Source organism: Balaenoptera physalus (assembly GCF_965194825.1).
Source record: "Balaenoptera physalus genome assembly, chromosome: 2".
NCBI classification, from domain to species: Eukaryota; Metazoa; Chordata; class Mammalia; order Artiodactyla; family Balaenopteridae; genus Balaenoptera; species Balaenoptera physalus.
Window position 1 is genome coordinate 176,121,797 of NC_138883.1, and position 27,619 is coordinate 176,149,415.

General features: G+C 40.7%; 1 protein-coding gene across 5 annotated transcripts in view; it reads right to left on the bottom strand.

Moving 5' to 3' along the window:
* The window catches only part of NSUN6 (NOP2/Sun RNA methyltransferase 6), a 74,897-nt gene that overhangs the window by 24,926 nt on the left and 22,352 nt on the right, over positions 1–27,619 (bottom strand). For 3 of the 5 annotated variants that reach the window (XM_082452896.1, XM_082452897.1, XM_082452900.1), the window contains 5 exons: positions 27,320–27,429; positions 26,400–26,553; positions 15,274–15,355; positions 11,688–11,807; positions 5,171–5,315 (listed from right to left, as the gene is read on the bottom strand). In XM_082452896.1, coding sequence (XP_082309022.1) covers positions 5,171–5,315; positions 11,688–11,807; positions 15,274–15,355; positions 26,400–26,553; positions 27,320–27,429 — 611 coding nt within the window. The remainder of the gene's footprint in view (positions 1–5,170; positions 5,316–11,687; positions 11,808–15,273; positions 15,356–26,399; positions 26,554–27,319; positions 27,430–27,619) is intronic. The other 2 variants (XM_082452898.1, XM_082452899.1) reach the window with 1 other exon arrangement.

Below are 27,619 nucleotides of genomic sequence, written 5' to 3' on the forward strand. Positions count from 1 at the left end.
ACAGTGACACAAGAGGTGGGATGTAATATTCCATCTCCTTTATTCTGGGCAACAGCAGAATCGATGCTAAGTGACGTCTGGAATAGGTCATAAATGGGGACATGGCTGCTGCCTGGGGCTATTCCAACATTCGCCCTCGAAACCCACCCAACCAACACGCTGAGAGTATCCAGGACACGTGGAGAGGTCCCAGAAGAGAGCCACCATCATCCTCCCGACATGTATGTGAAAGAGGGCACCTTCAAGATGACATCTCCCTCAACTACCACATGACCGCAACTGCACGAGATACTGCGAGTAAGAACCATCTACCTGAGGGTCTGGTCAGCCCCCAGAATTGTGAGGAATAATAATGAAATGATTACTGTGGTTTTCATCACTAAGTGGTGGCATGATGTGGGATAACAGCAGAACATAACCAGAACAAATTGTGTGGGAAAACTACCACATAGCTTGATGCTAGCATACAGTTACTGGGTCACTCCTTGCACCTTATACTATGCACCTCACTTATCCACTCAGAGGCTTTCAAGCTCTTTTACTTACTTTAAAGGGGGAAGAAAAATTTTACTGATGAATAAAAGAAAAAAATGGAAACAGTCACCATCTCCACTTTTAATAGTACAAAGCTTCTGGCAGACTGCTATTTGTTCTTCAATAACAATTATCCTCTTTTTCTATAGAAATGGTGTGAACTGGGCACAAGGCAACACAGCTGAAGACTACGTTTTCCAGCCCCCCCTGCAGCCAAGTTGATCAAACGACTAAGTTGTGGCCAGCGGGATATGCACCCCATTTCCAGGTCTTGTGCATCTCCCAGTCCCTTTCCCTACCCCCCGGGAAAAAACTGGAACAGCTGTCTTGGACCCAGAGATGAAGCTCCCAGCATCGGAGGTCCACCTCTTTAACTTTTCAGTGAGACAAAAATGAACGAGAAAACCAAAAAACACTTCTATCTTTTCTAAGTCACTGTATTTTCGGTCTCTCTGGTACAGTCCCCTAGCCTACACACTGATATAAACTCCTGCAAACCCCTGGCTAACACTTTAGGGCTGACAAGCCACTGACATGACACATTGTTGTCATGCAATTAGGCAATTCAATCCGACCTGCTCCCACTCTTCTTCAGGATATTCCCTGTTTTTCTGGCAAGTATTCCATGTGCTTCATTTGTTTTGGCTTTTTAATCACGTGTGACTTACTACATATTAGGCAGAAGTTACAAAATAATTTCTTAAAGGTATGTGGATTTTCACATTACTACTGATGTAGCAGGCGTTTTAAAAGTCATCATGAATCCTGGGAAAGAATAAATACATGTGTATGTATAACTAAATCACTTTGCTGTACACCTGAAACTAACACAACATTGTAAATCAAATATACTCCAATATAAAAGAAAATAAAAAAATAAGTAAATTAATTTTCTAAAGTCATCATGAATCAAATAGCATCTTTAATCAATGAACATTCTAGAAAAACTAACACCAATTAGTTCATTAAAATATGCAAGTTTCTCGAATACTTTATTAAACCAAATCTAAATAGAGACAAAGAGAGAGAAATACAGCAATTTAACTAATGTATTATTTTATTACAAAACAAGATATGTGGCAGTTTTTCCCCTCCGGCTCTATATCCCCAATTCCTCAAGAAAAATGAAAAACGAAGAATCATAAAACTGAAAGGCTTGTCTCAAATCTCAGCTTTCTGAGCTGTAATATTAAACTAAAACAAATAGGTTAACACTTAAAAGAATTAGAAAAAGAAGAACAAACAAAACCTAAAGTCAGCATTAGAAAGGAAATAATAAAGATCAGAGGGGAAATAAATAAAATAGAGACTAAAAACAATAGAAAAAAAATCAATAAAACCAAGAGCTGGTTCTTTGAAGGGTAATAAACAAGATTGACAAACCTCTGGCCAGGCTCACCAAGAAGAAAAGAGAGAGAACCCAAATAAACTAAATAAGAAGTGAAAAAGGAGACATAACAACCGACACCATAGAAATACAAAAAAACATGAGGGAATACTATGAACAATTATATGCCAACAAATTCAACAACCTAGAAGAAATGGACAACTTTCTAGAAACATACAGTCCACCAAAACTGAATCAAGAAATAGATAATTTGAACAGATTGATCACTAGAAGTGAAATATCAATAGAATCTGTAATTTTAAAACTGCCTACAAACAGAAGTCCAGAACCAGGTGGCTTCATAGGTGAATTCTACCAAACATACAAAGAACTCTTACCGATCCTTCTCCAACTCTTCCAAAAAATTGCAGAGGAGGGAACACTCCCCAAGACATTCTATGAAGCCACCATCACCCTGATACGAAAACCACTAAAAAAGAAAATTACAGGCCAATATCTTTGATGAATATAGATGCAAAAATTCTCAACAAAATATTAGCAAACTGAATCCACAACACATAAAAAAGATAATACACCACGACCAAGTGGGATTCATCCCAAGTTCACAAGGATGGTCCAATATATGCAAATCAATGTGATACACCACATCAACAACAGAAAAAACAGAAACCACATGATCATCTCAATACATGCAGAAAAAGCATCTAACAAAATTCAACATGCATTCATGATAAAAACTCTTACCAAAGTGGGTACAGAGGGAACATATCTCAACATAATAAAAGCTATTTATGACAAACCCACAGCCAATATAATACTCAACAGTGAAAAGCTGACAGACAGCCTTCCCACTAAAATCTGGAACAAGACAAGGATGCCCACTCTCACCACTTCTGTTCAACATAGTACTGGAAGTCTTAGCCACAGCAATCAGACAAGAAAAAGAAATAAAAGGTATCCAAATTGGAGCGGAAGAGAGAAAACTGTCATTATATGCAAATGACGTGATTCTATATACAGAAAACCCTAAAAACTCCACACAAAAACTACTAGAACTGATAAACAAATTCAGCAAGTTAGCAGGATAAAAGATTAACATACAGAAGTCGGTTGCATTTCTTTACACTAACAACAAAATAGCAGAAAGGGAATGTAAAAAATAAATAAATAAAACCAATACCTTTCAAAATCACACCCCCAAAAATAAAATACTAAATAAACCTGACCAAGGAGGTGAAAGACTTATACACTGAGAACTATAAAACATTAAAAAAGTAAACTGAAGGTGATTCAAAGAAATGGAAAGACATCCCATGCTCTTGGATGAGAAGATTTAATATTGTTAAAATGGCCATACTACCCAAAGCAATCTACAGATTTAATGCGATCCCTATCAAATTACTCATGACATTTTTCACAAAATTAGAACAAATAATCCTAAAATTCATATGGAACCATGAAAGACCCAGAATTGCCAAAGCAATCATGAAGAAAAAGAACAAAGCAGAAGGCATAACCCTCCCAGACTTCAGACAATACTACAAAGCTACAGTAATCAAAACAGCATGGTATTGGCACAAAAAACTGACATATGGATCAATGGAACAGAACAGAGAGCCCAGAAATAAACCCACACAACTACGGTCAATCACACAGCTTCGACACATGAGGCAAGAATATACAATGGGAAAAAGACAGTCTCTTCAGCAAGTGGTGCTGGGAAAGTTAGACAGCCACATGTAAATCAATGATGTTAGAACACTCCCTCACATCATACGCAAAAATAAACTCAAAATGGCTTAAGGACTTAAACATAAGACATGACACCATAAAACTCCTAGAAAAGATCATAGGCAAAACATCCTCTGACATAAATAGTACCAATGTTTTCTTTGGTCAGTCTCCCAAGGTGATAGAAATAAAAACAAAAATAAACAAATGGGACCTAATCAAACTTACAAGCTTTTGCACAGCAAAGGAAACAATCAACAAAACGAAAAGACAACCTACGGAATGGGAGAAAATATTTGCAAATGATGCAACCAACAAGGGTTTAATTTCCAAAATATACAAACAGCTCAAACAACTCAACAACAAAAAGAAAACAAACAACCCAATCGAAAAATGGGCAGAAGACCTAAATAGACATTTCTCCAAAGAAGAAATACAAATGGACAGTAGGCACATGAAAAGATGCTCAACATTGCTAAACTATTAGAGAAATGTAAATCAAAACTACAATGAGGTACCACCTCACACCAGTCAGAATGGCCATCATTAAAACCTCTACAAATAACAAATGCTGGAGAGGATATGGAGAAAGGGAACCCTCCTACACAGTTGGTGGAAATGTAAATTGGTACAGCCACTGTGGAGAACAGTATGGAGATTCCTCAGAAACCAAAAATAGAGCCACCATATGATCCAGCAATCCCACCCCTGGGCATATATCCAGAGAAAACTCTAATCCAAAGAGATACACGCACCCCTATGTTCCTAGCAGCACTATTCACAATAGCCAACACATGGAAACAACCTAAATGTCCACTGACAGAGGAATGGATAAAGAAGATGTGGTACATATATATACAATGGAATACTATTCAGCCATAGAAAAAGAATGAAACAATGCCATTTGCAGCAACATGGATGCAACTAGAGATTATCATACTAAGTGAAGTAAGTCAGAAAGCAAATACCATATAATATCACTTAAATGTGGAATCTAAAATATGACGCAAATGAACCTATCTACAAAACAAACTCACGGACATAGAGAGCAGACTTGTGCTTGCCAAAGGGGAGGGGCTGGGGGAGGGATGGAGTGGGAGACTGGGGTTAGTAGATGTAAGCTTTTATATATAGAATGGATAAACAACAAGATCCTACTGTATAGCACAAAGAACTATATTCAGTATCCTGTGGTAAACCATAATGGAAAAGAATATTAAAAAATGTATATATATGTATAATTGAATCACTTTGTTGTACAGCAGAAATTAACAGAACACTGTAAATCAACTATACTTCAATAAAAAAATAAAATAAAATAAAACAAATAGGTTAAGAACAAAGAGTTTGACCAAGTCTTGGAGGTTTGATTCTGTATTAAAAACTTGATGTTCAAAGATGAGATGAAAAGCAAAAAGACATCTATTATGGCAAAATACCTTAGATCCATGCCAAGGCCCTATGGATATTTAGGGGCTAGAACATAGGTAGCAAAATCTGACAATCTGTTTGTAAATGCCAATTATAAAAGCCTTTAAAAGATAAAATTTAACTCACCATCTGTGTCCTTAAGCATATCAAGTTTAAGGGCCTTTGTTCCATCGAAGCAAAATGCCCTGATGGAATTTAGCCCTAACAATAACGCATTCTGCTTTATTTTTTCTACTTTGTTGGGTATTTTATCCAGTGCTATCACTTCTCCCTAAAAAAGCAAAAACAAACACATAAAAAAGTGAAAATCCAAAGCAGTCATGAAAGTTATTAATAATGAGAAAAACGGACAATTAGCCTTCCCCACTTTCCTCCTATCCCCAGTTTTAAAGCTGAAGTCATCATCCAAATGAATATTAAATTTACATCCAATACTGAAGTCTTACCTTTTAAAGAACACAATCTTGCCAGATAATTTTCTTATAATGCCCATCTACTTTTAATCCGCAAAACTCAAAAGCAAAAGCAGTGCTTGCAATCTTCTAAAGAAACTTTAAAATACCCATTTGAGATAAATATTAAAAAATCGCCAATTTGATGTGCCTTGCTCACCTCTGGAAGAGCATGAACTAACGTTCTGAGACATTTGCCTTCTGGTCCTCTGAGATACAGACGAATGTTACTTGTAAAATCAATCCTCAGACCAATACTTTCTGAGATACATACATATAACAAAATTCATGTGTATTCTGACAACTAAAGACAGAAAAATAGAAGCCTGTATATCACAGCAAAATGTTCTGCACTGGTAGTAGTTCAAAAATAATTTTACATGGGAACACTTCGATTAAGCCAAAGTCAATAAAGACAAGAGGCTACAGTTTTGTGAATGAGTTGTGACAGTCACATGGTATTTTAAAACATACTATGAAATGTTCTGCAGAGATGGTGATGTAAACGTTTCAATGTATTTTTTTGGCTTTTGTTCCTCCTTGTTGTGACATACGCATTGACTGCATAGACTACAATACTGAAGATTTGCTGATTATGTTCTTGAATGTGACACCAGGTTTAGCGGCCGGCATAGTTCCAGTTAATACCTTGATGGACAGGGAAACCATTTCAAGTGAGTTGAACTGCAAAAGCAGGCAAAACCCACCAGAATAAGGTTCCACTGTAACTACAGTGAAGGAGAAACTGCACTGGCTGAAGGCTGCTCTTACAACAGTACAAGACTGGAAGCCTCACTTATACAAAATTCTGCTTAACTACAAAAAAAAAAAAAAAAAAATCAACGACAATGACAAATTGAAAGTATTAACAAAATCTGGGATTCAATTCTGGCTCAAATATTTCTGTTCAGGTTCCTAGGTGCTGGCCCACTGGGAGATTGCCTAAATGGCCCCAATTCTTCAAGTCTCCATGTATCCCCACCCTCTGCCGTTGACCTTGCAACACCCGGCTGGTCCGAGTCGGGCTCGGCCACCTGGTTTGCACTGGCCGACGGGATGACAGTAGGAGTGATGCAAGGAGAGACGCGGAACGCTGGCCTTGCTCTGCTTTGTCCTCTGCCACTGCTGACCCTCAGCTACTGCGCTCTGCTGTGCTAGTGCCCTAGCCCCACAGGAGGGTAAGAGATGCAGGAACCAGAGGCAAGACATTCCAGTGGCCTCAGCTGAGCCAACCTGAGCCTAACCCAAGTGAGTGAGCCCACCCAAGGTCATGAGAAACTCCGGCCAACCCACAGCTGACCAGGTGCCAGAGTCAGGCTGGGGGCCACAGACTGAACCCCAGACTCCGGAGGTGATGCAGTGCCACTGAGGCTGTGTGGTTGTTTTCACACAGCGTTATAAAACCAGCAGAGAATGCACACACCTCTAATATCCAGCCTCTCTTTGGAAAGACTTCTTACGGGAGAGCAGAAAATACCTCTGAGTGAATATACTTTTAAGCAAACACAATAAATATCATACCGTACGTAAGTAAGGGGGATAATTATCACTTCCTCAAAGCATATAATCTTTACATTTGAGCTTTCAGGAAAACTGAAAAATGATTTGCATTAAATACCACAACTCCATAAAATGAACCCTTCTGTTTTGTGTTCATTTTACACACTGGTGGTATTTAATGCATTTTTTCCCTAAAGAGTTTTTTTTTTTTTTTTTTACTGTTACCACCTTAAATTCTTTTTCGACAAACAGTAGTGTAAGTCAATAGGCAAGTGTATCTCCTCTAATGAACCATGGGTATCAATTCCACGATATTTAAACAACAAATACCTTTTTCTATTGGAGATCTTTCTTAGATTGAAGGCTACTCATTGAGGTTATACTAGTGCTACTGCAAGTGTCTGTGTATATGTGACGAGCATATAGACAGTGTATGGATTTTACACACATATACACACACACATTTATAGTGCAGAGATGACAGGTTTAGGCCTTCAGTGTATTTACTGAAAATATACAATTTTATATTTATATATTTTTATCCCCATTTGCGACACTGTGAATGTTTCAGAAATTCTAATAGTGTCAAATATGAATGTGTAAGAAATGACAATTTTCATCAGAAGTCTTCGGACAATTAAAGTTATCTGCACTAATGAAAGGGAAAAGTTACAATTTCATCCTGACACAGTACAAGTTCCAACTATTTTCTGTGCAAGACTGCTTGTAAATCCCTTGACAGTCCTAAGCATCATCAAATATGGATCAAAAATGTATCACCTGATAAAGTCCAACATCGGGCACTTGCGAGAGTGGGAAATACTGTATCTTTTATCAGGCAAATTAGCTGGAGCAGAAAGGCTTTTGCTAAATCAGCCTCATGGAGGTTTCCATGCCAGAAAGTCTTACCTTAGTAGGTAATTTTTTCTTATTTATAAATTAGTACTAGGAAGAAAACCGCTGAGTTTCCTAGGCACGTAAGCATTTTTACTGCTGTATAAATCTGAGCTAAATTAGAAAAGTGACAGCGGATACCCAGCCCTCACTATTCTCGTGTCCCTGCTCTGCTGTTCACCCGGCTGAGATTCTACGGCACGTTACATACACTCCCATATATACATCCTCAACTCACGTGCGTCTGCTTCTCGCACATCCAAGGGACAAAAGCTCAGCTGTGATTAAACCCAGGCCTTCGCCAACTTCCTGTCTATCCCCACGCAGCCAGAAAGCACATCACTAGCCCAACTCATCTCACTCTAAATCCATGACTGCTGTACTCATGGGGCCCTTGGGGCAAAATTGAATTCGCATGACGCATCCGTAGGCCATTCTCACTCCTTATCCTAGATCGATACTTCCTGTCTTCTCAAACCCCTGACCCCCTGCCTTCCCCTTCCCCTTCCCCATCCCCATTCCCATCTGAAGACCCTGCTTCCTTTTCAGAGAAAACTGGAACAACCAGAAGCCAACTCCCAGCCTCCCACCACGTGTACCAGTCCACCAACACCTCTACCCATATCCTCGGCCTTACCTCCTATTTCCATGGATAAGCTGTCTCATGCCACCATCTAAAAGCCACTGTGCATCAAATCCTGTCCCATTTCACCTACCCCAAGGTCCTGTTCCAGCCATTTTCCCATTCCCTCGGGGGTAACCAATTTCCCCTTTTAATCTCTCTCTTCTCCATCAGCATACACTGCCATTTCCCTCACCTTAGAAAAAGGACTCCCCGAGTCCACCCTCCAAGCACTGCCCCATTTCCCTGCCCTCCAGTACAAACGTGCCCTGCCCCCGCAAAGGAGTTGTCCTGATTCACTTTCTTTGCTTCCTCTCATTTTCTATCCAAGCAGGCATTTCCACACATGCCCATCACCTACGAGGTGCTGAGTCCACGGGGAGGACCTCACTGGCCCAGCCGGGACGTTTCACCCAGCTGCTCGCTCCGTCCCCTTTCGAGCCCTTCCTGGCGCGGCGCCCAGGGCATCACGGGCCTCTGGTGGTCCTGCCGCATCAGTGGCCGTTGCTCCTGGTTCCCCGAGCCCCGAGTGTCGGCGCACCGCAGCCCCGAGGCTCGCCTTCCAGCCTCCCCTACCTTCTACCGCCCCGCGTCAGCCTCACGGCCTCGCATGTTTTATCCATGTGTTGACGACTTCCAGACTTCCATTTCCAATCCAGACCTCTCCCCTGTACCCTGGACTCAAATATCCCATTGCCTGCTCCACGTCATCTCCTGGCTGCCTAATGGGACCGCACTGTAATAGAACCACCCGGCTGCCTAATGGGACCGCACTGTAATACAACCACCCGGCTGCCTAATGGGACCGCACTGTAATACAACCACCCGGCTGCCTAATGGGACCGCACTGTAATACAACCACCCGGCTGCCTAATGGGACCGCACTGTAATAGAACCACCCGGCTGCCTAATGGGACCGCACTGTAATACAACCACCCGGCTGCCTAATGGGACCGCACTGTAATACAACCACCCGGCTGCCTAATGGGACCGCACTGTAATAGAACCACCCGGCTGCCTAATGGGACCGCACTGTAATACAACCACCCGGCTGCCTAATGGGACCGCACTGTAATACAACCACCCGGCTGCCTAATGGGACCGCACTGTAATACAACCACCCGGCTGCCTAATGGGACCGCACTGTAATACAACCACCCGGCTGCCTAATGGGACCGCACTGTAATACAACCACCCGGCTGCCTAATGGGACCGCACTGTAATACAACCACCCGGCTGCCTAATGGGACCGCACTGTAATACAACCACCCGGCTGTCTAATGGGACCGCACTGTAATAGAACCACCCGGCTGCCTAATGGGACCGCACTGTAATACAACCACCTGGCTGTCTAATGGGACCGCACTGTAATACAACCACCTGGCTGTCTAATGGGACCGCACTGTAATAGAACCAAAACTAAATGGCTGATTTTTCCCTGCAAAACATGCCCCTCCCGTAGTCCTCCCGACCCGGCAGCTCCATCCTTCGAGGACCTCTAGCCAAAAACCTAAGGAGTCACGCTGCACTGGCCTCTCATTTTCACAACCCACGTCCAATCCACCAACAACTCCTAACAGCACCAGCTTCGAAACACACCCAGAACCTGATCAACTTCTTACCACCTCCATGACGCCCCTGAACTGCTGTCTCCTAAGCGGTCTCTCTGCTTCCGCCACTGTCCTCTTGCAGCCTGTCTGCAACGCCACAGCCAAGGTAAGGAGCACGCAAGCTTATGTCGCTCTTCTGCCCCAAACCTCCAAGGACGTCCCATCGCTGGAGCGGACGTGAAGTCCCAGGAGAGCCTGCGAAGCTGCTCCGCCCATGCCCCGGCCCCCACTCTCTGATCTCTTCCCCCCCCGACCCCGCTCCTCACTTAGTCTACACCGCAAGACTATCACGGTCCCCCCCAACCCGTTTCCCTAGCAAGTCGGCAGCGTCCAGCCTCAGAGCGTTCGCACTTACGTCTCCTCTGGCTGGTACATTCTTCCCACCTGTAAGTCTTCCCTAAATGCCACCTTCCCAGTGGGCTTCTCCCTCGCCACCCACTTCAAACTGTAAACTCACTCTCCCTTCCCCAGTATTCCCAATCCCATACCCCTCCCACAGTTATATATGCCTTATCTTTTACTCACTCATTTGTTTCTCATCTGTGTCCTTTTACTGGAATGTAAGCTCCATGAAGAAGGAAACTGGTCACTATGGTTTACTGCTGTACGCCAGTACTTGGCACACAGTAAGAATAAATCAATATTTTTTAAATCAGTCCATCAATTAAAATCTGACTCTAGATCAAGAAAGCTACTGTAGGTGAAGCTACTAGCATGTGCAAATATTTTAGGAACCATTTGGTTTTACAGAATTTGAAACAAATCAGAAAGATAGCATCAACTGGCCGTATCCTTCTCGAGCTGAAGAATCACAGTTGAAGCAGAGTGGTTACAAGGCCACACAGCTTAGAACACAGATAAAACTAGCACACGATGCAAGAAAACACATCAGTAAATATGCATACATAGGAAAAAGCAGTGATATTTGAGCTAAAGTTATCCAAGGACAGACTTTTCTTTTGTGACAATGAAGCAGGCTTTATTAATTAAGCCAAATCGTGGTTTTTATGACCCCCAAGGCAAGAAGGACATGGACGCATACAGATGTTCAGTATGTGTGCATGCATTCAGCTGGCCAAAAACATCTTACAGAGAAACCCGGACGAACATTTTGGCCAACCCAATATATTTATTATCATCTTTGTATTTGCATATATATCAACAATATATATTTGGACACTTTAATAATGGACTGCCAAATTAACTTTCGGTGGTAGAATTTATTTGAATAGTTTAAAAAGTGTCAAGTCCTGTAATTAAGAACATGAAAAGGTCTCTTAAATGTTTCATTTAGACTTAATTATGTGAGGGAAAAATTCTATTCCATAAATGTATTAGGCAAATCTGGGATTCAAGAAGGCCTTGAGATAGTCTTCACAAATGACAATGGTCTACTGAACTTAATATGTGATGCATGACATTACTGAGCAGCCTTCTCTTTGGCTGAATCGAAATCGACCAGATTGTGAATGTCTGTATAATGTTCCGTAAGTCACACATACTCCCACCTCCATCACTGAGACACGCAGTGTATCAAGAGCAGCTCTGCGTGACGACGGCCTCACCTGATCGTGCATCAGCGCTGCAATGTGTGTTGTTTTGCCTCCGGGGGCCGCACACAAATCTAGAATCTTCTCTCCAGGCTGAGGACCCAGAACGTGACTTACTACAGCAGACGGCAAATTCTATAAGGAAAAAAAAACAATGTGTTATCAGTGACAAGAGATCGTTTTAAGTTTCAGAATCAGAGGATGTAAAGAAATCTTTGGAGGTAACCCAGTACAGCGTCCTTGGCCAAGAGTATGTTTTCTGTAGACATACCAGTGTCGGGATAGTAACAATTTCCCAGGGTGTCCTACGATCTCACAGGACAGCCACACACATGCACGACACATTAAACACTGAACTCTAATATAAAGACACTAAAACACGTATGTGGCCACTGAAGAGTCAGTGATTCTCCATCTAGAGATGATAGTGATGCTTCACCCCTAACAAAGATAACGTTAATGTAATGGCCAAAGATGACAAATTGCCAATCCAACGTAATACGTTAAGAACCTTCTGGTATGCAATCAGTTGAAAGCATGAAATAGTCCCAGTGAAGAGGCTTCATTAAATATTTAGATGATGACAAAGTTTCCCTAAAACAATTTCATCTACTACCTTTCTCTACAGTATTTCTCAATCCTGGCTGCATGACAGAATCACCCGGTGAGTTCTGTCTTCTGCTGTTTTTTAATGTGCAGTCATCTAGAACAGTTAAATCAGAATTTCTGGCAACAGGGCCAGGCATCAGTGTTTTTACGATCTCCCCAGGTGCTTCTAACGTGCAGCTAGCTGTGCACCCTTGCTACGCTACAGCCATTCTCAACCTTAGCTGCAAACTAGAACCACCTGGGAGAGCCTTTTACCATCCTGACCCAGGCCCCACCCCAGCCAGACCAACTAAAACCCATTCCTATGGTAGAGTCCAGGCAGCAGTATGTATTTAAAGCGCTCAGATGATCCAACCTCATCTGGCTTTTAAATCAATCTTTTCCAAGAAACCAGGCAATGAAAAGATCAACTTTTGAGCACCATTTTTGATTCCAGATAACCTAGAATGTAATTAGACTATAACTGAAAACAGCTGTTGTAAATATTTAAGTGTTAAACCTTTCACTGTCAATCATTTCAGTTGTGAAAGACATCAAAGGCGTTTCTGTACTACTGTGGATTGTGGTCAGGCACATCAAAAGTTTCCTTTGTGGTTTTGAAAAACCAAACAATATTGCACATTCGTGATTTTAATGATTGTGTGCAACACTCCAATTAACTTTATAAAGTACAGCCTTGTGTAACTCCAAGTGTTAACATGAGAAATAATCAATTATCACCAGCCCTTTACAACCTTCTCTCCTCAACAAGGAACCCACAATGTGAAGCTTCCACGTTAGCTGCTGCAAACAAGTAACAGTACAGATTTGGGGATAATGGTTTCCAGAGAAAGGCAAGGCAAGAGGCATCAAAAAAAAAAAAAAAAAAAACACCCCACAAATTTCACCAGGGATTTTCCCGAGTATATAATTCTACCTATCTGTAAAGTACCTTCAGTAATCACACAGAATGGACAAACTACTAGTTGCCTAACTCTGGGGCTTACAAGGTATAGAGCCAATCACCCTACGAACTACCTCATCTTCACAAGTTAAGAGGTTGCTGAACATCATTCAAGAAATGGTATCAGTGTTCTTCAGTTACAGTCAGTGCAGGCTTGTGATAATATATTCAAAGAGCCCAGCACACCACCACACTTTTTAAAAGGCTGGCAGGACTGCCCTAGTGGCGCAGTGGTTAAGAATCCGCCTGCCAATGCAGGGGACACAGGTTTGAGCCCTGGTCCGGGAAAATCCCACATGCCGCAGAGCAACTAAGCCTGTGCGCCACAACTACTGAGCCTGCGCTCTAGAGCCCGTGAGCCACAACTACTGAGCCCACGTGCCACAACTACTGAAGCCCATGCGGCTAGAGCCTGAGCTCCTCAACAAGAGAAGCCACCGCAATGAGAAGCCTGTGCACTGCAACCACCAGTAGCCCCCGCTCGCTGCAACTAGAGAAAGCCTGCATGCAGCAACGAAGACCCAACGCAGCCAAAGATAAAAAATAAACAAAATAAATAAATTTCTTTTAAAAAAGAAGCAAGAGCAGTCTTGGGAACTGTTTCTCTAAAAAAAAAAATTAAAAAATAAAAATAAAGTAGAAAGGAATAGGGCTTCCCTGGTGGCGCAGTGGTTGAGAGTCTGCCTGCTAATGCAGGGGACATGGGTTCGAGCCCTGGTCTGGGAAGATCCCACATGCCGCGGAGCGACTAGGCCCGTGAGCCACAATTACTGAGCCTGCGCGTCTGAAGCCTGTGCTCCGCAACAAGAGAAGCCGCGATAGTGAGAGGCCCGCGCACCGCAATGAAGAGTGGCCCCCACTTGCCGCAACTAGAGAAAGCCCTCGCACAGAAACGAAGACCCAACACAGCCAAAAATAAATAAAAAAAAAAAAAATAGAAAGAAATAAAAAAGGCTGGCAAAGACTACTGAAGAAGATTCTATATAACCGCGTATGACTTTGTATTAGGTTATGCATCCTAATGGTCTACATCATCACTAATGTAGAATCAGATGACAAACGTAAATCTGTTTTTCTATTTGTTCACCCCAGAATTAACCTCTGGATTTATAAAATGACTTCTGGTTACATACTAAGCAGAGCAGAAAGCAAATGTCATCTACGCTTAAGTTAGGGTACAGATGCTACTACCTACCAATTGTGCGACCTTATTCAAGAACCCAACCAGATCCGGTCTTCAGTATCTTCATGTTACATTGGTAATACTACTAATAATAAAATAATAAAAATACCACCTAACAAGCAGACTGTAACAAGTCATATGAGCTAATGTACATGAAAGTACATCATAAACTGGACAAGGGAAAACAAATTACTTGTTATATCACAGCAATTGATAACCATCTGACCAAAATCTGCTAGTAGTAAACCATCTGAATCTCACTCAGTTACACATGGAACACTTACATGTAGAGCAAATGCATGCTTTATTTAGGGATTAACAGTGGAAATGGAAAGCAACCATTACAATAAGCTACAGTAAGTAGTTTTTTTTTTTTTTTTACAGCAGTTACAGACATTTATTTTATAATAAGAAAAGTACAACCATATTTATTAAACTTGAGGGTAGGAAGGAAAGAGGGAGGAAAGCACATTCAGGAAGAAGCTCTCAAACTAAAGCTCAGAACTGGTGCCCGAGAGAAACGACACAGACCCTGCCGTCCCACATGGCGGAGCCTCTCCTCTCCTACGGGTGAGCGGCAACCACACCAGCACCCCTGTGCACGCCTCCTCAGCCTCCTTGTTCTCCTACAATAAGCACCGCTGGGCAAAGGAAGGGAGGAGAGGTAGTCAACCACTTGAGAAAAAGAGGAAGTGCTTACTAAGCTTTTCCTTACTACTTAACTGAAGGTAGATCAGAAAACATATAAATACACTGCAAAAAAAAAAAAAAGTTAATAGAAGCGAAAAAACAAACCCTTAGATTTCAAATAATTCACGGAAGTATATTTCAATGTCACTAAGTATTTTGCTTTTACAAATACTTACTTGTAAAAATAAGTAGCTAGGCAGTACGTTGTCAAATGAGGGGCTCAGATACACTGGGTCTGTCATTCTTACGCCTATGCCTCTGAAAAACAGGAAATCTAACATTACTCAGTATAAATTAGACAATATACACAATCTCCATTTCTAAGAATATACGCAAGTAACATGTCAAACATAAGATGTTCTGCCTCTTTAAAACCTTTTTGACTCAACACCAAAATACTTAAAAGTATTCCTGTGAAGTGTTTCTGGATTTTTACCCACAGGAGAGTAGGCCACTGGGAGCACTAAAAAGGATAAAGTTACATAAAATTTTCATTTAAGCACCACTGCATTCCTTTAGAGATCTGCACAGACTAAAAAGTGAAGACCATCTGAGTCTTTATTCACTGATGCATTCTCATCTTTCTGGTAACAGATTTATGACCACTGTTATTAGCCTTCCAATTCAACAAACATTTTGTGATCCCTTCAGTTTGCCAGGCACTATGTTCAGTACTTGTATGAAAAATAAAAACATATGTTAAGAATCATGCTGGTGATAAGCCATGACAAACGTGCCACACTGCTTCCCTCTCATCTCGTTAGAGAGTAACTGCCCAGTACTGACACCATCCGCAGGATGACCTCTGCCACCTCTGTCCCCAACTGTGAGCGGCAGTGGACCTGATCGGAGCGGGAAGGGCCAGGGCCCAGGATGGCCTGGTGGACGGGGACCCACTAAGACACACATCGCAGCCAGAGAGGCTGTCCAAGGGGAGAGAAGGTACACGAGCACACTGTTAGAGGAAAGCCAAGCGTGGCCAGCTGCACAGGCCACACGAGAGGGAGCGAGAAAACGGGAAAATCAACGTGCTGTTCCAGGGATTAAAGGGGCACGGAAAGAAGAAGGGGGCCCGCAGACACGGCACGCAGGTAAGTTCAGAGTCTATGAACTGACCGTGGCAAAGAAACACCTACAAAGACAGTGTGTACCCTACGTGATGTAGATGGGCTAATTTTACTCACAACACTTCTGACACCACATGTGTGGGCTTCTCTCTCACCCACCAACTCTCCACCTCTCTGGACACCAAGTGGGTGTCCTACAATTCACTTAACTTCTGACAGACTGCCTGGGGTCATCGTCAGAATCCACAGGTTCAGTCCAACAAGACCGGCCCCGCTCCAGGTGCCAGCTGCACCTCCCAGGCTGCCACCTGGCCTTGTGACTGACCGGCTATGAATTTGGAGGCTCCTAGACTCCCTCCTCAGCTTCGACAATTCACCAGGATGACTCACAGAACTCAGGAAAACAATTTACCTGTCTGCCTACCAACCGGAAGCTTTTGACACACGAAGGTAAATAAAAGGAAAGGCTATTAAAATACAGGAAACAGTTGCATGCAGTAACACTAATGTATTTAAAAATAAGTCAACAGTAAACCACTGGAAAATAAAAAAAAAAAAAAAAAAATATATATATATATATATATATATATATATATACACACACACACCCCCCCAAGATGGGCATCTTTTGTATTAAGAAAGGAAGCATTGTAAAATAATTCTGAATTTGTGTTGGTTGTAGATGGAGTATACTGTTGAAAAATATTGGGTTCTTGTTTTCTGTTTTGTTTTTTAGTGTGCGCGCACGTGTGTGTGTGTGTGTGTGTGTTTGGGTTTTTTTTCTTTAACTGACAAGCCATGTTGAGAGGTCTTGGACCACTGCTTTTCCCCTATGTGAGTCAATACACAGTGCTGCTGTGTGTGTATATTTCGTGTGTATTTGCTAATTTTTATTAATTCTAGTTTTTCATTAAATAAGTTTGACTTTCTTTTCTGTAAAAAAAAAAAAAAAAAAAAAAAACTGGTGACTTCACTTACGGTCACCAGTTTACTATGAAGGATACAACTGGGGAAACAGCCAAACAGAAGGGATGCATCGGGCAAGGTGTGAGAGGGGACATGGATACACCACCCTCCCAGCACCTAGATGTGTTCACCAACCTGGAAGCTGTCCAAGCCCCTCGTGCAGTGGCTTTTAGGGAGGTGTCATCACATGGGCATGACTGATTAAATCACGGGCACTGGTGGCTAGCTCAGTCTCCAGGCCCTCTCTCTTCCCCGGAGGTCTGGGATGAGGCACAAGTGCCAGCCTCTGATCCCGTGCTTGGCTGCTCCGGCCAACAGCCCCGTCCTGAAGCTGCCGGGCGGGGGTACAGAAGCACTCTTACCACTCCTGAGATTCCAAGGGCTTTGGCGGCTCTATGCCAGCAACCTGGGACATAGATCAAATTATTTATGTATTTCTTATTATGCCACAGCAGAGCAGGTTTATGCTGACCTTTAAGAGTGAAATAATTTCTACAGGCATTTGTGGTCTGTCACTGCGGTGGGTCTGACTACCAGTGTTAACTCCTTTCTTCTTCTTCCCATGCCTTTTACCCTCACTCATCTGTGCAACACTTGGTATCTCCAAATCTGCACCTTTAATCAGAGTTAAGCCTCGTCCTTGCTCCAGTCAGGATCTAATCAAACCACTTCTTAGTTAAATAGTTCTTGCCCCTGAGCAGAAAATACACAAAAGGACTTGCGAAATGTCACTGCCTCACGTTCAAAAGTCAGTCCTTTGTTGAGACAACTGGGGCACCTACCTTGATCAACACCTTGCCCCCAGCGCCAGCACCTAGACCCATTACTCAAGGCCTTGAATCATCACTCAAGTGCCTCTAACCTGCAGGGCTCCAGTCCTCTGCAAAATACTGAAACGAACACTTATACGCCTGCCTCCCTAACCCAGTTCCCACCAGGGCTTCAAGTTCTGGTTCCCCTTGGACTATCTCCCTCTGACCACGCCTACCAGCACAAGAGCGTCCATCTGTACTGTATTTAATTTAAAGTAACATGACAAAGAATAATTTGAGCCAGTTATTGTTCAGGTATGGGCTGACATGTTTCCTTTAAAACTATTTCTGTACCATGTACTTCCATATAATAATGCGAAATACGACACCTCATAGGATGAACAATCTGTTAGTAAACTAATCTATCTCTGAGTCTACTAATGATTCAACGCAGCTGGCATTCAAGAAACCAAAGGGCACAAGTTCACTGCCTGACTGTACAAATGTACTGTTCAAAGAGTTGGTCCTAAGTTTTAAAAGAATATAAATAATAAACAGTGTCTAAATGCCACATTTCTTTGCTGTGGAAGCACGCTTTTTCTCACATAGGCAGAGAAAGAAATCGTAACAGCCTACCTGAATGCTGAGTTTAAAAATCAACAGTTTCTTGGTTTCCTAACAAGATGGAGAAGCAGAAGGACCTGAGCTCACCTTCTCTCATGAAAACATCAAAATCACAACTAACTGCTGAACAACCATCGACAAAAAAGGGTCAGAACCTACCAATAAAGATATACTACTTCCAAAGACAAAGAAGAAGCCACAGTGAGACAGCAGGAGGGGCACGTTCATGATACAATCAAATCCCGTACCCGCTGGGTGGGTGACACAGAAACTGGAAAATAATTATATCACAGAGGTTCTCCCACAGGAGTGAGAGTTCTGAACCCCATGTCAGGCTCCCCAGTCTGGGGGTCTGGCATCAAGAGGAGGAGAGGCCAGAGCATTTGGCTTTGAAGGCCAGTGGGGCTTGATCACAGGAACTCCACAGGACTGAGGGAAACAGAAATGCCACTCTTGGAGGGCACACACAAGGTCTCATACACACCGAGACACAAGGGAAAAAGAGGTGACTTCATAGGAGGAGCCTGGGCCAGTCCTACCTGCTGGTCTTGGAGGGTCTCCTGGGGAGGGAGGGGGCACCTGTGGCTCACTGTGGGGACAAGGACACCGGTGGCAGAGGTACTGGGGGGTACTCATTGGTGTGAGCTGTCCTGGAGGCCGCCATTCTGAAGCCAAGTCCTGACCCCACCCAACAGCCCTTAGGATATAGTACTGGGATTCCTCGGGCCAAAAAACAAGCAGGGTGGGAATACAGCCCCAGCCATCTGCAGACAGACTACTTAAAGTCTTCCTGAGCCACAGCCACCTCTAAACACAACACTGGACATGCCCTGCCCACCAGAGGGACAACACCCAGCTCCACCCACCAGTGGGCAGGCACCAGTCCCTCCCACCAGGAAGCCTGCACAAGCCTCTTAGACCAGCTGCACCCACAAGGTGGCACACACCTAGAGGAACTACAATCCTGCAGCCTGTGGGACTGCAAACACAGAGAGCTACACAAAATGAGACAGCAGACAAATATGTTCCAGACAAAGGAATGAGATAAAACGCCAGAACAACAACTAAGTGAAGTGGAGACAGGAAAAGAATTCGTAGTAGTGACAGTAAAGATGATACAAGATCTTGGAAGAAGAATGGTGGCACAGACCAAGAAGATACAAGAAATGTTTAAGAAAGAGCCAACAGATTTAAACAACAGAGTTGAACAATGACAAAGAAGAACGGATAAGTGAGCTGGAAGACAGAATGGTGTAAAGCACTGCCATGGAAACAAAAAAAGAATGTTTCAGAGACCTCTGGGACAACATTAAAAACACCAACATTCACATTATAGGGGCCGCAGAAGGAGAAGAGAGAAAGAAAGAACCTGAGAAAATATTTGAAGAGATAATACCTGAAACTTTCCCTAACACAGGAAAGAAAACAGCCACCCAAGTCCAGGAAGCACAGAGTCCCATACAGGATAAACCCAAGGAGGAACACGCCGAGACACATATTAATCAAACTGACAAAAATTAAAGACAGAGAAAATATTAAAAGTAAAAAGGGAAAAGCAACAAATAAAATACAAGGGAATTCCCCATAAGGTTATCAACTGATTTTTCAGGAGAAACTCTGCAGGCCAGAAGGGAGTGGCACAATATATTTAAAGTGATGAAAGGGAAAAACCTACAACCAAGAATACTCTACTCAGCAAGGCTCTCATTCAGATTTGACAGACAATCAAAAGCTACAAGAATTCAGCACCACCAAACCAGCTTTACAACAAATGATAAAGGAACTTCTCTAGACGGAACAGAAGCCACAACTAGAAACAAGAAAATTACTAATCGAAAAGCTCACCAGTAAAAGCAAACATAGAGGTAGAAAATCATCCACACACAAATATGATATCAAAACCAGCAATCGTGAGAAGAGTACAAATGCCAGATACCGGAAATGCACTGGAAATTAAGAGACCAGCAACTTAAAACAATCTTGTATATATATATAAAAATCATGGGAACCGCAAACCAAAAATCTACAATAGATACATACACAAAAAAGAAAAAGCAATCCAAACACAACATTAAAGATGGTCATCAAATCACAAGAGAAAAGAACAAAAGAAGGTAAGAAAAAAGACCTACAAAAACAAATCCAAAACAATTAACAAAATGGCAGTAAGAACATACATATCGATAATTACCTTAAATGTAAGTAGATTAAAAGCTCCAACCAAAAGACACAGACTGGCTGAATGAATACAAAAACAAGACCCATACATACGCTGTCTACAAGAGAACCACTTCAGATCTAAGGATACATACAGACTGAATGTGAGGGGATGGAAAAAGGTATTGCATGCAAATGGAAATCAAAAGAAAGCTGGAGTAGTGGTACTCATATCAAACAAAATAGACTTTAAAATAAAGACTGTTACAAGAGACAAAAAAGGACACTACATAATGATCAAGAGATCAATCCAAGTAGATATAACAATTGTAAATATATATTCACCCAACACTGGAGCACCACAATATATAAGGCAAATGCTAACGGCCATAAAAGGAGAACTCGACAGTAACACAATAATAGTAGGGGGCTTTAACACCCCACTTTCATCAACAGACAGATCATCCAGACAGAAAATCAATAAGGAAAAACAGGCCTTAAATGACACATTAAACCAGATGGACTTGATTATGTACAGAGCATTCCATCCGAAAGCAGCAGAATATACATTCTTTTCATGTGCACATGGAACAATCTCCAGGATTAATCACATGCTGGGCCATAAATGAAGCCTCAGTAAACTTAAGAAAATTGAAATCATATCAAGCATCTTTTCTGACCACAACGCTATGAGATTAGAAATAAAATAAAGAAAAAAAACTGTAAAAACACAAACACGTGGAGGCTAAACAACATGTTACTAAACAACCTAATGGATCACTGAAGAAATCAAAGAGAAAATCAAAAACTACCCAGAGACAAATGAAAAGAAAAGCACAACGATCCAAAACCTATGGGACACATCAAAAGCAGTTCAAAGAGGGACAATCTTACCTCAGGAAACAAGAAAAATCTCAAATAAACAACCTAACCATACACCTAAAGCAACTAGAGAAAGAAGAAAACCCAAAGTTAATAGAAGGAAAGAAACCATAAAGATCAGAGCAGAAATAAATGAAATAGAGACAAAGAAAACAAAAGGAAAGATCAATGAAACTGAAAGCTGGTTCTTTGAAAAGATACACAAAATTGATAAACCTTCGGCCAGACTCATCAAGAAAAAGATGGAGAGGGCTCAAATCAATAAAATTCGAAATGACAAAGGAGAAGTTACAATGGACACTACAGAAATACAAAGGATCGTAAGAGACTACTACAAGCAACTATATGCCAATAAAACAGACAACCTAGAAGAAATGGACAAATTCCTATAAAGGTACAATCTCCCAGGACTGAACCAGGAAGAAATAGAAAATATGAACAGACTGATCACAAGTACTGAAATTGAAACTGTGATTAAAAAACTTCCAACAAACAAAAGGCCAGGACCAGATGGCTTCACAGGCAAATTCTATCAAACATTTTCGTAAGCGTTAACACTTATCCTTCTGAAACTCTTCCAAAAAACTGCAGAGGAAGGAACACTCCCAAGTTCATTCTACAAGGCCACCGTCACCATGATACTAAAACCAGACAAAGATACCACAAAAAAAAGAAAATTACAGGCCAATTATCACTAATGAACATACATGCAAAAAATCCTGAACAAAATACTAGCAAACCAAATCCAACAATACATTAAAAGGATCATACACTATGATCAAATAGGATTTATCATAGGGATGCAAGGATTTTTCAATATCCGCAAATCAATTAGTGTGACACACCACATTAACAAATTGAAGAATAAAAACCATATGATCATCTCAATAGATGCAGAAAAAGCTTTTGACAAAATTTATGATAACCCATTTATGATAAAAACTCTCCAGAAAGTGGGCATAGAGGGAACCTACCTCAACATAATAAAGGCCACATATGACAAACCCACAGCTAATACATTCTCAATGGTGAAAAGTGGAAAGCATTTCCTCTAAGATCAGGAATAAGACAAGGATGTCCACTCTCACCACTTTTATTCAACATAGTTTTGGAAGTCCTGGCCACAGCAATCAGAGAAGAATGAATGAATGAATGAATAAATAAATAAACAGAATCCAAAATAAACAAATAAATAAATGGAATCCAAATTGGAAAAGAAGTAGTAAAACTGTCACTGTTTGCAGATGACATGATACTATACATAGAAAATCCTAAAGATGCCACCAGAAAAATACCAGAGCTCATCAAGGAATTCAGTAAAGTTGCCGGATACAAAATTCATATGCAAAAATCTCTTGCATTCCTATACACTATCAACAAAAGATCAGAAAGAGAAATTAACAAAACAATCCCATTTACCCTTGCAACAAAACGAATAAAATATCTAAGGATAAACCTACCTAAGGAGGCAAAAGACCTGTACTCTGAAAACTATAAGACATTGATGAAAGAAACTGAAGATGACACAGATAGAAAGATATACCATGCTCTTGGGTTGGAATAATCAATATTGTCAAAATGACTATACTACCCAAGGCAATCTACAGATTCAAAGCAATCCCTATCAGATTACCAATGGCATTTTTCACAGAACCAGAACAATAAATTTTAAAATTTATATGGAAACACAAAAGACCCCAAATAGCCAAAGCAATCCTGAAAAAGGAAAACGGATCTGGAAGAATCAGACACGCTAACTTAAGACTACAATACAAAGCTACAGTCATCAAAGCTATACGATACTGGCACAAAGACAGACTTGTAGATCAAAGGAACAGGATTGAAAGCTCAGAAATAAACCCAAGCACCTATGGTCAATTATTCTATGACAAAGGAGGCAAGACAATACAATCGAGAAAATACAGTCTCTTCAATAAGTGGTGCTGGGAATACTGGACAGCTTACATGTAAAAGAATGAAATTAGAACATTTTTTAACACCATATACTAAAATAAACTCAAAATGGATTAAAGACCTAAATGTAAGACCTGATACTATAAAACTCTTAGAGGAAAACACAGGAAGAATACTCTTTGACATAAATCACAGCAATATCTTTTTGGATCCACCTCCTAGAGTAATGAAAATAAAAACAAAAATAAACAAATGGGACCTAATGAAACTTAAAAGCTTTTGCACAGCAAAGGAAACCATAAACAAAATGAAAAGACAACCCACAAAATGGGAGAAAATATTTGCAAATGATGCAACAGACAAGGGATTAATCTCCAAAATATACAAACAGCTCATGCAGCTCTATATCAAAAAAACAAACAACCCATTCAAAAAATGGGAAGATCTAAACAGACATTTCTCCAAAGACGACATACCAATGGCCATGAAAAGATGCTCAACATCATTAATTATTAGAGAAATCAAAACTACAATGAGGTACCACCTCACACCAGTCAGAATGGCCATCATCAAAAAATCTACAAACAATAACTGCTGGAGAGGGTGTGGTGAAAAGGGAACCCTCTTGCACTGTTGGTGGGAATGTAAATTGGTGCAACCACTATGGAGAACAGTATGGAGGTTCCTTAAAAAACTAAAAATAGAGCCACCATACGATCCAGCAATCCCACTCCTGGGCATGTATCTGGAGGAACTCATTCTTCAGAAAGGTACATGCACCCCAATATTCATTGCAGCACTATTTACAATAGCCAAGGCATGGAAGCAACTTAAGTGTCCACTGACAGATGAATGGATAAAGAAGATGTGGCACATATATACAATGGAATATTACTCAGCCATAAAAAAGAATGAAATAATGACATTTACAGCAACATTGATGGACCTAGAAATTATCATACTAAGTGAAGTACGTCAGACAGAGAAAGACAAATTTCATGTATCACTTATACGTGGAATCTAAAAAAATTATACAAATGAACTTATTTACAAAACAGAAACAGACTCACAGACTTAGAGAATGCCCTACGGTTACCAGAGGGGAAAGGTGTGGGGGAGGGAAAGATTGGAAGTTTGGGATTACCATGCACCCACCACTATGTCTAAAACGGATAACCAACAAGGACCTACTGCATAGCACAAGGGACTCTGCTCAATACTCTGTAATAACCTACGTGGGAAGAAAGTCTGGAGAAGAATAGATATGTGTATATGTATAACTGAATCACTTTGCTGTCACCTGAAACTAACTCAACACTGTAAATCAACTGTACTCCAATAAAAAATAAATTTTTTTTTTAAACTCAACAGTTTCTTAAAAGATGGCTGCCTCCTACTCCCACCAACAAAGAAAACAGTACTCAGAAATCTGTGGACCCAGTTACTGGAACCACCATGTCAATTAAGAGGATAAAGCAAGTACCACTAATAACGAACTAAAGGAAGCAGTCAAGCTATCAACTCCCCATTACAGACCCAAAGGTTAACACAGCAGATGTATGCATAATCTTCAGAAGGTGCTCCAAGGAGAAGAAAATACTTGTTCTTGGCCATTTGGAAAGTACTGCTATCTCTAGGTGGAGAGAATAGCCTATTTCTTTAGAAGAATTAATTTCAACTATAAATCCAAATTGCTTTAATATAAAAAACTGTCCCAGGGATCAGGGATGTGGCTCTGTCCTAGCAGGATAAATTCACAGCTTTCAACTATAAACTATAAATCCAAATTGCTTTAATATAAAAAACTGTCCCAGGAATCAGGGATGTGGCTCTGTCCTACCAGGATAAATTCACAGCTTTCAGCATGTTTCCATCAGCTGTCAACTGTGGAGTAACAGAGCTGTCCCCAGGATTCCTAAAACAGCCTGAAAACACTAAGCGAAATAAGACACCAATGAACCTACCTACAAAATAGAAACAGACTCATAGACATGGAGAACAGCCTTGTGGTTGCCCAGGGGGAGGGGATTGGGGAGGGGATTGGGGAGGGGGCGGACTGGGAGTTTGGGGTGAGCAGATGTGAGCTATTACATACAGGATGGATAAACAACAAGGTCCTACTGTAGAGCACAGGGAACCATATTCAACATCCTGTGATGAACCATCATGGAAAAGAATATAAAAAAGAATGTATATGTATAACTGAATCACTTTGCTGTACAGCAGAAATTAACACATTATAAATCAACTACACTTCAATTTTTAAAAATTATAAGAAACTGGATTGTCCACCGATTTAATTTATTCAGCACCTGTAGCAACCGGAGATGATTTTAACATAACTTGGATTTTAATTCGGTGTAAGTCCAAACATTAATTTTTGACCACAAGTATTCATGTGAGTACTGGCTTTCTGGTAAATTTTTTAGTTAAATATTTTTTTTCTTTTTAATATTAAAACCATAAGCTTTTCTTTTCACACAGACTGTTAAAAAAAGATCTGGAGAGGTGGTCTAATTCATCCTTTATCAAGAAAAGTAATGTTTTCCAAAGATACAAAACTTTTCAACTTAATATACAATAGGCTCCTTAATCTGAGCATTTACTCTTTTAACTAAAAGGATATTTCCCCCCCAAAAATGGCAATATGGGTTAAAAAAGTATTTTCCAGTTGAACTTACACTAAAAAAAAAAAATCATTCATATAATGCAACTAGATATATATATATATATATATATATATATATTTTTTTTTTTTTTAAGGTCAGTGAAGTATATTTCCGTTCATAGAAAACAGAGTTAAGGCAGCCACATCTATGTCTGGACTAAAAAGCCCTTTGATCATTAAAGTTTTCTAGATATATTTTTTACATTGTTTTTCATTTTCTTTGAACCACAGAAAGGATGCTTATTTCCCCCAAATGGCATTTGCTGACATACTTCAGTTCAGGGAGCCTGCTGAAGATCTCTTTGCGGCTTAGTTCAGAAATCCCATTTCCAAGAAATATTTTTGTTCCATCAAATTCTTTGGCTCCTTTCTTACATTTGCCTTTAATATCAGAGTACACGGAAACAACATCTCCACCTTTCATAACTAGAGAAAGAAGAAAATCATATCACACTGATCTATCTGTACTTTGGCAGAATAGTGAAAATTCTTTAAGCTTTAAGTCTTCAAGCTTTAAGACTGGGGACGCCTAGGGGCATCAGTAGTGGGCATGAAGCAGACTAACCCGCCTCACTGTAACCCCTAATAGAAAATGTAACTTTTTACTTTCAAACATTTGCCAACAATAAATCGAATTGATGCTTTTTTTCCCCTAGGAAAACAAAGATACAGAACAGTCTTCAAAACATCTGACCTCAGCTGGAAGTCTTTAGCTGAGCAGAAAAGGAAGGATATCTTCTATTTAAATTATTTTTCCCAAACCTAACATTCCCTAAAAGAGTAAATTAAGAATACTGAGATTCATCCCAATATCTAAGATTCCAGGTTCCGAATGTTCCCCTCACAAATGACAGGACAGCAGCCTGAGGTTTTAGGGCAACAGAGTAAAGAATACGAAACAAAATTTCACTGACATCTTACGCTCTATTCATCAGTCCTGATCCTCTAAACATCACACACGTCCTCAAAGGGAATAAAAGAAATGGGCACAAAACCCACATACGGATGCCTCACTTGTTAGTCCTTATCAGATATACCCCTCAACCGGCTATATTAAATGCAAAACTTGGAAAATATCTTTATTAAAGTAAATCTGAAATATACCTGCGTGATGATTTAATAAATTCTCCATTTGATGATACACATAAATTTTAGTGGCTGTTCTACAGAGAAACCTAAACATTATACTCGCATTTTGAGGCTGACACGATTCCTGGAACATAGACGTGGGCTCCTCGTAAGACTGCATTGCCACACTGGGCTCCAACAATAACTTCACAGGGCTGTTGTTTTATATTCTTCCTAGGGATGCAAGATGAGAGAAAGTGAACAGTGATACACCTCCAGTGCCTATCAACCTTTTCAGTGTTTCAATCTGAACCCTAAGTAAATAACCTCTATGGTCTTCAACTGTCCCATGGGAATGCCACTAATGAATAAATGAGAAAAAGCTGAAAAAAGATAAATATGGAAGAAATAGTTTTTAAAAAAA